We start from the raw sequence: 11,104 nt of genomic DNA on the forward strand, positions 1-11,104 counted from the left end.
TTCCCTACATGAAGTGCCCTAACTTTACCCAGGATGGTTTACTTATTTTCTCATGGAGGTATCTTACCAAATCCTTTCTTCTCAGCTCTCACTCTGTCAGTCCTTGAATTCCTTCTTTTTCTCTGTTTTTCTTTGATTTTTTTAAGCTATTTTAGCCATTCTCTGGAACTTATCCCTTCCTCCCACCTCTTTCTCCCTCCTTCCTGCAAAGTCTTCCGTGTCTCAGGTGGTTTCACTTTTCCCTGAACCCTCATTGACTTTGGTCTTCCTTAACTGTCATCTAACCATGCCTGTTTTCCAGCTAGCTTTAATGTCTTCAGTGTCCGTGGCCAAGGCTGATCAACATAGGACAATATGAATGGTACTCAGATATGTGTTAAAAGATCCAACAGTCATTTGGACTTTTCAAATGAGGTTAGAGTTCAGGGACTTTTAATTATTTTGTAAGACCTAAACTGATAAAAGCCATCTACAGAGAAATGTTTGATAGCTTTTATTATTGGTCATCTTCAGTGCGTACAATCTGCTGACATCAGATTTTGAGTTTGTCAGTGCCAGTTCATATAATATATGTTATGAATTGAACCAGTAAAGGTAAGGCTCATTAGGATTTTGGCTGCAGTGGTTAATGATTGCAGAAGAAAGAATTCATATTTTTCTTCTTATTTGGCTTATTTTAGTAGTAATATCCTCTTAGACTTTACTATAAAAAGCTGTAAGAGTGTCTCCATATGGAGGGTAGGTAGTGCTGTGTAGTATTGAATAATGTTTAAAATCATGGACTTTGGAATCTGCGTTTGGTTTGAGGCATTGTTGGTAAGCTTCACACAGTGCCTGATACATAGTAAGTGCTCTGTTATCTATTATTATCATTATTAGATTGTAGATTTTTTTTCTTAGTTTACATAGTAATTTCCAGTTACAGTGAATAAAAAAATGAAAGAAATAGAAAGATGGTTGATATTTTTGAAAAGTCTAGAAAGATGAAAGTGGTGAATGGAGATTATTTCTTTTACCCCTTTTGACACTGGTCTCCTAAATTTTGTTTCTCTTTTCAAAATCCTATGCATCATTGTGATTGTAGAACGGGGAACATAATCTATGTCGAACGGGGAACATAATCTATGTCACAAACATTTTTGGCATAAAAAGAGAAATTGTTACTACTGGGCATTTCTATCCCCATACTGACTATGTAAGCTGGATCTCTAACACGAGCAGTATTGACATTAGCAAGCTTGTTGCCAGCCTGTACTGTATAGCAATACCAGAAAAGAATTTGACAAAGCACTTTGATAAATTACAGACCCTTTGGGCTTTTTACCCTCCATTGTACCTCAGACTTGCGACTTACTCGGAATTAGATTTGAAGAGTTGGAAGAAGATAAACATGTTTGAGAGGAAATAGCCTTCAGGTTATAGAGTATATTCAAAAGAGAAGATTAAGAGTTTTGTGAATTAGTAGAGAGACTTGCCTCAGAATCATTGGGAAGCCTTACCCATGAGAACAAGCTTGAATAAATAGCACATATCTTCAGCAAGTAACCCTAAAGGCAATGGAACTGATGATATAAATAGATGAGGTGTACAGTTTACTGCAAAGGATTTAATAAGTATTTTTGACGCCATACAAAGGGAGCCATATTTCATTATCTCTGTATCAGAAAGGGGAGGCCTGGCAGAGTAGGGAGAGATCCTAGCTAGAGAACTGAAGAGGTATTCTATTAAAAAACTGGATGTGCGGCTTCCCTGGTGACACAGTGGTTGAGAGTCTGCCTGCTGATGCAGGGGACACGGGTTCGTGTCCCGGTCTGGGAAGATCCCACATGCCGCGGAGCGGCTAGGCCTGTGAGCCATGGCCGCTGAGCCTGTGTGTCTGGAGGCTGTGCTCCACAATGGGAGAGGCCACAACAGTGAGAGGCCCGCGTACCGCAAAAACAAAACAAAACAAAACAAAACTGGATGTGTGGCTGAATACTGAGGACAGGCTGGGGTCAAAGCCACTCATAACTAGGTTTTTATATCTAGTGTATGTATAGCCATTTCCACAGTGTGTGTTGAGGAAAATTAGGTGTCAGTTAAAAGTTTATCTACTCATTTTAAGAATATTAGAATTACTGGCTATTTATGAATCATTTTTTCTAAAGTGAAGGGTCTTTATATAAATCACAAAGTAGCCCCTAATCTTTCAGTTGTGCCGTAGATTTTTGCATATCATGTTTTAATGCATAAGTGGAATGTACCTGATTTATGATTAGAAGGAAAAACTAAACTATAAAAAATGTAAGTTTGTTTTTTATTGTTTATTGTTCTCTAGTTCTAGGATATATTTGTATATGCTTACTTCATGTTTTAGAAATAATGTGATGGAGTGGTTTTTTAAAAAGTTAACATTTACTTTTTTACTTTCCTCATTTTTATATTTATTTCAGATCAACAAATGGACTGGGAAAAATTTTAGAAACACAAAGATCAAGGTACTTTTAAAAGCTGTTACTAATATTAACAATAAATAATTTTAGTTAATAAATATTAAGTAATTGATAACTGTGTTTGATTCTAATATAAGGAAGATACATGTGCATTTAAAAAAAATTAGGCCCAAAAGGTTGTTTTGAATGCTCTTTATAAATTAGTTTGGCATATTTAGTTAATATATTGTAACTGAGGTCTTGTAACTAAGACCTCAGAGCCATGATTACACTGTGTAACTGTGCTTTTGCTTTAATGAGGAAGAAAACATAGGATTTTGAACCACTCAAGGAAGTAATTAATATAGAAATCTGAAAAAATATACTATTAGGATATCTAATAGGATAGGAATCTTATCTTAATTTGAGATATTTAAATGGCTTTTTAATATTTTAAAAACTTTCTGAGTGTTTAATAGTTGCAAAAATAATGTCATGTAAAAATACATGGAACCTTTACATTTAAGTTCCTGATGCATTCTTTTTAAATATTTTGATTTTGATTTCCTATAGGTTCTTCTCTCTTTTTAATTTTGTTCATACAGATGTGCCTTACTTTATAAAATGGATATGTTCTTAAAACATCTGTAAAATGAGTTTCTGTACATTGAACTCTATTTTGCATTGAGTGCTATCATGATTTCAGAAAATTTCTGTACAGAGGTATTTTTGTTAAGCTTATTTTTTAGCAAGAATGGCTTAGCAGCTGATAGACCCAGCAACATGCAGCTAGAAGCTCTGAGGCTCACAGCTGGTAGTCTAGTGCCACCCAGTTCTCAATTCAGAGATTCTGTCCTCCGAAGTACAGCAAAGGCCTTAGTTGAGTGGCTTGTCTGCCATGGTAGAGATTAGAGGTGCTGACAGACTACCATAAGGTTAGGCAGTAACAGCAGCAGCTGCTTATATGCATGTGAACAGCTGGGGAATTAATTTGGCATGCATTCTCAGAAGCCAGTCTGCACGTAGAGGTAGCAGAAGAATGCCTTAGTGTTAAGTCCTCTATAAGCATATACCACATGTGCTCCCTTCATTTCAGATTCCAGTGTAGAAGGTCTGTGATAACCTAACTCATACCATGAACCATTCCTCAGTATTTGTCTTCTTCCTGTTGCGTTACCATTTTCTTTCTTCTTAAATTTTCTGCTTTTTACAAAATGACACACAGACAACCACATAATGCTTAATTAAGTTTTTAAAAATCATACCCATAAATAGCTGTGGTTTTGTTGTAATAGCATTTGTTCAGTTTGTATTTACAAATATTGTAAATCAGTTTTTTTGCCAGTACATCTGAGAATCTAGGAGCTTTCTGAAATAAAGAAAAAACTTTAATTTTCTTTCTTAAAAAAATTTTAATCTCTTAAGCATCTTGTGGTTGGCAAATGCTTACAATAGTAAAATGACAGTCATAAAACTGCTATAAATGTGTAGAAAAGGCTTACCTTGAGTATTTAAGTTAAGGAATAAGAATGGCGTAGTATGGTCTCATTGGTGAGACTTAAGTTGATTTTGAGGCAAATGGAAGTTCTGATGGACTTCAGGAGTGGAAGATTAGCAGAAGTGCCATTCTTATCTTTTCCAGACTTTTTTTTTAATTTTGGAGATTAAGTGGACTGGATAGAGGAAAACCAAAGTCCAGTTGATCAATAATAAGTTAATCAATTCAACAGTTTACTGATCATTCTAGTTGCTAGTTGCTAGGCATTTCATGGAATGTTGAGGATTTAAGCAATGTATAAGGTAAAAACTCTGCCTTTAAAATTAGTCATTTGGGAGAGACAAGAAAACAAGCAAAAATCAATATATTAAATGTTATCAATATAACAGTAACATTAAATGCACAGGATCCTATAAGATCAGGAAGATAGAGGAACAACTATTCAACTCTTCTTGATGAAGAGTCAGAATATTTTGACTGATAAGGTTATCATTGACTTGAATCTTGAAGAATGAATAGGAGTTTTCCAGATGGACAAGAGTAGCAGTGGCTTTCTTGACATAAGGAAGATTTTGTATTCCAGAACCTGTGAATATTTTAGAATGGCTAGAACACATTGTATTATGTTGAGGAGAGAAAAAGAGATATGACTGGAGATGGAGAAATTACCACAAAGGGTCTTGAACACCATGACACGTGGTTTGGATTTTCTCCTGTAGGCAGCAAGGAGTTAATGAAGGATTTTAAAAGCAGTATGAGGGCTTCCCTGGTGGCACAGTGGTTGAGAGTCTGCCTGCCGATGCAGGGGACACGGGTTCGTGACCCGGTCCGGGAAGATCCCATGTGCCGCGGAGCGGCTGGGCCCATGAGCCATGGCCACTGAGCCTGTGCGTCCGGACCCTGTGCTCCGCAATGGGAGAGGCCACAACAGTGAGGCCTGTGTACCAGGAAAAAAAAAAAAAAGCAGTATGACTCTTGGGAGATGGATTGAATGTGGTGCTATTCCCCAAGTTAGGAAATACAGGAAGGAGGGGCAACTTTGGGGTAGGGTAGTGATAGCAGTGGGTTTGGTAAAGGGGATTAGTTCCATTTTGTAAACATTGAGTTTGAGATGCCACTAGGGAGGGCATTTGGAAATTTAGCTCAAGACTTACTATTGGATGGTATCAACAACTCGTAGGTCTGGGGTGGTCTGGTGGCCCCTGTTTCTGAGACTCACTGAACTTTGAAAAGACGACTATATCTCTGGAGTAGTAGCTGAACTCCCCTCCCCTGAGACAGCCAGAGCCCTCTTCCTTTTTCATTCTCCTGTCCTTGGTCTTAAGCGACTTAAAGCAGTCTTTAGACATATGGATAATTGAAAGCTCCTCATAGAAAAAAGATTAGATACTCCTGGCATGGATAGTTCAAGAAATTAGGAGAAAAGATCAGCTTTGGAACTTTTTTCCTTCCCCTCTGTTTGCTTCATTCTCCCATTCAGTTTTTACATGATGGTAATAGTCTATTTATTTTTTCTGTGTTAATGTTTTGGAAAAGATCTGATGTTTTTATCTCTGAAGGGGGAAGTTAAATAAAATTTGATGCCGTGGAAATTAGTTTTCTAGTTATATGCCTTGGATGAGTGAAGGAATTTATTTTTGATGGTGGTACTAAAGTCCATGGCAACTTTCATCTGGAACCTTAGACTTTTTCCTCTTTTATTCTCCATTGAGAATCTGGTGAGATACAGTGAGAGACTTTGATATTTTATTATTCTCTGTAGAATTTAACCTGTATAGGTCTTTTGTTGATTCTGTCTGTTTTGAAAATATCAAAAGAATCTGGGTACAAAGCAGAATTATTTCTAAATCTATCATATGTATTCTCAAGGACACTGTTGCAGTGAAAACTGTAGTGTATTTAGAAACTTGGGTTTCAAACTGACTTTTGGTATTCACACAGTTGACCTGAGTTTTGATATTCACCCAATTAGCATGTGTAAACTTTTTGAACTTTAAGCTATTTCCTAAGTTAAAGGTGATAAACTTGGTGGAAAACTTCATCCACTTGGCACCTGTCAGTATAAATATTTGCTCAACTGTGATTGTGTGAAAGGAAATAGGTTTAATGTTAAGGCTTTGGTCTCTTATGTAAATTGATATTCAAAAATTTCTTCATGGAACATTTACTTCTTTGCTTGATTATTTTCCTAATTCTGTTCATCTAGAATGTTCAGAATTTGAAATGTTACAGTCTGTTAACATGGAACTCTGGAGTATTCTTCTTTTAATAAGATGGGAATTTGTCTGCCTTGTGCCAGGAGAGGTGTTCACAATCTAACAGTATTGTTGCCACAAGTATGAATATATGGCAGATTGTTGAGAATGAACAAAGCAGACACAGCTGGTCAGCCCTAAGTTAAGGGGGATGGCTTTTACATGTTTTTGTATTTGATAAAGTTTTGAATTTGCAAAGTTTTGTTTTCCTTGTGAGAAAATTTAATAAATGCTTGGCAAATCCCTGGAGTATGATTTTGAGACTTAATTATAGTTGTCATTTTCTTCAAACATTCCTTCATTATAGCTTTTTAAAATTTTTCATTATAGCTTTGATTATGGAGAAATCACTGTCCTTTACTGTTTCATAGGCTGACGTAAAATTTGGAACTCAAATCACTAGTCTTTATAAATTTACTTTTATGTATTTAAACCAAACCTAATGCTAATTGTGACATAATCTCTTCTGATTTTAATCTCTGCTTTCCTAATAAATTAGGCTTAATTACCACCAAATAATTATAATAGAAATAATGTTTATTCAGACAGAGCACTAGCTGGGAAGTTTCAGTCTATATGCAACCCCATCTGAAGGAAATAAAATCAAACAACATTCTTTAGATGTAGATAAGGGTCCTAGAGTGAATATTTATACATTGATTGTTTGACTCCTCATATTCTTATGATACTACCTGTTGTATCATGAAAGCAGGGAGGTGGAGTAAAAGAAATACAGAAATTCCAAAGACAATGTACCTATATTACTGTGTTATTTCCATTTGTTCAATTTCCCTCATTTCATCTTTTGAGTAATAAACTGCTACTTTTGAAAAATTTCAGTTCTTTAACTGATTTTTTGTTGTTATAAAAATATAGTTTGAAAAGCTCAAATTTTCAGGATTGAAAAGATAATTGAAGGTAAAAACAAACCAAAAAAACACACTACAATTTATTGAAGTAGTAACCAAGTAATTTTCTGCCTTGGTCTTAAACCATTTATTCAATTTTTAAAATTTTATAAATTCCATAAAAATTTTTTTACAACAGCTTTTTGTTCCTTGCCTGTCATTTTATTTTTCCCAAAGTAGTTTATACTGATTAACATTTATGTCTGCATTTCTAGCAGAATAGAGATTTTTTTTCTTGATTAATTGAATATATTTTACAGAAATTAACACTCCAAAATTTAAGTGTACAGTTCAGTAGTGTTAAGTATATTCACATTGTTTGCAGTGGATCTACAGAACTTTCTCATCTTGCAAAACTGAAACTCTATACTAATCAGATGACAACTCCTGGTGTTCCCCTCCCTGCAGCCCCTGGTAACCACCATTCTGTTATCTGTTTCTAAGAATTTGATTACTTTAGGTACCTCAAATAAGTGAAATCATACAGTATTTGTCTTATTGTGACTGGCTTATTTCACATAGTTCTCAAGTTTCATCCATTTTGTAGCATGTGACAACATTGTCTTTTTAAAGGCTAAATAATATTCCATTTTATGTATATACCATTTTTTCTTTATCCATTTATTCATTGATGGACATTCAGTTTGCATCTTCCTCTTGGCTATTGTGAATAATTCTGCTATGAACATGGGTTGGGTGTGCAAATCTCTCTTCAAGATCCTGCTTTAAATTCTTTTGGATATATGCCCAGAAGTGAGATTGCTGGATCATATGGTAATTCTGTTTTTAATATTTTGAGGAATCACCATATTGTTTTCCATAGCAGCTGTACCATTTTACATTCCCACAAACAGTGCACAAGTGTTCCAGTTTTTCCACATCCTTGCCATTTTCTTTTGTTTTTGGTAGTAGCTGTCCCAAAGGATGTGAGGTGATAGCTCACTGTGGTTTTGATTTGCATTTCTCTAACAATTAGATATTGTGCATCTTTTCATTTACTTGTTGGCCATTAGTATATTATCTTTGGAGAAATGTCTGTTCAAGTACTTTCCCCATATTTTAGTTGGATTATTTGTTTTTTGTTGTTGTGGCTGAATTGTAGGTGTTCTTAAATAATCTAGGTATTAACCCCTCATCAGATACATGATTTGCAAATATTTTCTCCCATTTCCTCTGAAGTAAGATGAGTCATAACACCCTTATGTGAAAGGTAACTTCTCTCCACCCAGAGGAAAAGAGCATCCTATCTCTGAAGACAAAGGGAGACACGAGGAATCTGAAGGCATAGGCCTCTCTGAGTTTCCCCTAGTTTACTACACTTGGCTCATCCTCTGTCCTGTCATATCTTTCTGTGGCTTTTCACTCTTCATCAAACCTAGCACAAAAACACTCAGGTTAAACCATTTCTTCAGGTCTTCATTTCCCTATGAATGTTCCTTTGTCAAATAAAACCTTTATTAAATAAATGTATATGCTTTTCTCTTCGTCAGTCTAATTTTCAGACCCAGCCAGGGACTCAAGAGGTAGAGGAAAGCTTTTTCCTTCCCTGTGGAAGTTGTAGGCAGTCACTGTCCAACATTAAATATTGAACACAGGGAAAGAACATAGAATTTTTCAAACATTTTCTAAGGTCATTTCATTCCACACTTACTGCGTTAGTGACACTTAAAGAAGCAGCTGTTTAAGGTGAAGCCTTGTTCTGGATAAGGCCTCTGCATAACTTTTCTTTGTGCTTAGATGCTCAACAAGAGAATCCTTTCCTGAGCAACCAGCTGGGAAGGGTTTAATTTGACACTTTCCCTATTAAGACCCCCCAAGGAGACTCATTCCCTCCAACAGTTCCTACAAGCCTTTTCTCTTTCCTAAACTTGCTGTTACTAATTTACCCCTCACTGTTCTTCAAGGCAAAACATCTGCAAGGTTTTAAGTCCTTTTCCTCCTCCCGACCTACCCCCATCAGTCTCTAAAGGTATGCTGCAGTTGTTATGGTTATAATTTATGGCATATTGATCTTTTGCTCTTTCCGTATCAGAACAATGCATTTTTAGGATTCTGACCTTTTGTTTTCTCTCAACTACTGGTAACTGACTGTACAGAAGGCTTACATTTATGGATACTGTTTTTGTTTTTTTTTTAAGTAGATATATTCAAGGGAAAACATTGATAAAGGAAAAATTTACCCTTCTAATTTTCTTTAGGTTCCAGCATTATTTTCACCTGAGGAAGCATGTGGAGAGTTGATGAAATTTTGAGCAATTGTAAAATGCTTATGTATATTTTCCTAGGCCTGTATTAGATCTTTTGGAAATAAAAAAGAAATTTATTTAACATATTTAACCACACCAAATAGTGTTGCTAAAGGTTAGTTTTTATCTCTATTATGTGTATATGTATGTATGTAAATGTATATACATTTTTAAGAAAAGTTTTTAAACAGTCTGCCAGTGTTTGTCTATTAGAATATGTAAACAGCATGTAAAATTAGAGCTGTGTAATAGATTCAGTTGTGGAAAGTCTCTCCCTTGTTTAGCGTTGTATCTCTCAGTAATAAATAAGGTTAAATCAGAAGTGTACTGAGCCCTGAATTTATAATCAGTTATTCTTAGTTTGCAGAGAAAACTTCAGAATGTGCCAACAACACAACCTCACCTTGATCAGGTAAAAAAATCTCAAAAAAATGTTCTTAAAGTATCTCTTTAACTAAATTGTTCTGTTTAGGATTGTTTTATTAGAATTCTTTTTTATAAAGCATTTTTGAACTATTTTGATAGTTTTCAGAATTTAAATGCTTTTGAGGTCATCTAATCTAGTTTCTTAATATGTAATAGGAGTTCATCAAACCAGTTATTTAGAATCTTAGAAAATCATGCTTTTTAGCTTCTCCATTCCACAGGTCAGTCAACATATTTTGATTAGTTCTTCTGAAGGGAATTACTATGTAAAAGCAGCCTGGGGGTTCTTTATGCAGCCTATTTTTAACCATATTAACTAACTGATTAAGGAAAAGTCTAGTACCGGCATCCATGGCTAATTTAAATAAAAATTGACTTTGATTTCACCTCCAGATAGCACTGTAAATTTGAACTCCTTAAGGTGTTTTTCATGCTCTAAAACTATAATTCCTGAGGTAAATATTGAAGATGCTAGGAACAAAGAAAGTATATTTTCACTGTAACCATCTTTCTTTTAAGCAAGTTGTGGATGGTGGAGCTTAAGTGTAACTTCTTTTTTTTTTTTAACATCTTTATTGGAATATAATTGCTTTACAATAGTGTGTTAGTTTCTGCTTTATAACAAAGTGAATCATTTATACATATACATATGTTCCCATATCTCTTCCCTCTTGCGTCTCCCTCCCTTCCACCCTCCCTATCCCACCCCTCTAGGTGGTCATAAACCACCTAGCTGATCTCCCTGTGCTATGCAGCTGCTTCCCACTAGCTATCTATTTTACATTTGGTAGTGTGTATATGTCCATGCCACTCTCTCACTTTGTCACAGCTTACCCTTCCCCCTCCCTATATCCTCAAGTCCATGCTCTAGTAGGTCTGTGTCTTTATTCCCATCTTACCCCTAGGTTCTTCATGACCCAGCAGTCCCACTACTGGGCATATACCCTGAGAAAACGATAATTCAAAAAGAGTCATGTACCACAATGTTCACTGCAGCTCTATTTACAATAGCCAGGACATGGAAACAACCTAAGTGTCCATCGACAGATGAACGGATAAAGAAGATGTGGCACATGTATACAATGGAATATTACTCAGCCATAAAAAGAAACGAAATTGAGTTATTTGTAGTGAGGTGGATGGACCTAGAGTCTGTCATACAGAGTGAAGTCAGAAAGAGGAAAACAGGGCTTCCCTGGTGGCGCAGTGGTTGAGAGTCTGCCTGCCGAGGCAGGGGACATGGGTTCGTGCCCCGGTCCGGGAAGATCCCACATGGGCTAGGCCCATGAGCCATGGCTGCTGAGCCTGTGCATCCAGAGCCTGTGCTCCACAACAGTGAGAGGCCCGCGTACCACAAAAA

At 35.9% G+C, this 11,104-nt stretch overlaps 1 protein-coding gene across 2 annotated transcripts in view; it reads left to right on the top strand.

Moving 5' to 3' along the window:
- Positions 1-11,104, top strand: part of ZNG1A (Zn regulated GTPase metalloprotein activator 1A) — a 43,870-nt gene that overhangs the window by 23,424 nt on the left and 9,342 nt on the right. For both annotated transcript variants that reach the window (XM_007466765.1, XM_007466764.1), the window contains 2 exons: positions 2,433-2,477; positions 9,679-9,730. In XM_007466765.1, the coding sequence (XP_007466827.1) occupies positions 2,433-2,477; positions 9,679-9,730 (97 nt within the window). The remainder of the gene's footprint in view (positions 1-2,432; positions 2,478-9,678; positions 9,731-11,104) is intronic.

The sequence above is a fragment of the Lipotes vexillifer genome, unplaced genomic scaffold (assembly GCF_000442215.2).
Source record: "Lipotes vexillifer unplaced genomic scaffold, Lipotes_vexillifer_v1.1 scaffold948, whole genome shotgun sequence".
Lineage (NCBI taxonomy): Eukaryota > Metazoa > Chordata > Mammalia > Artiodactyla > Lipotidae > Lipotes > Lipotes vexillifer.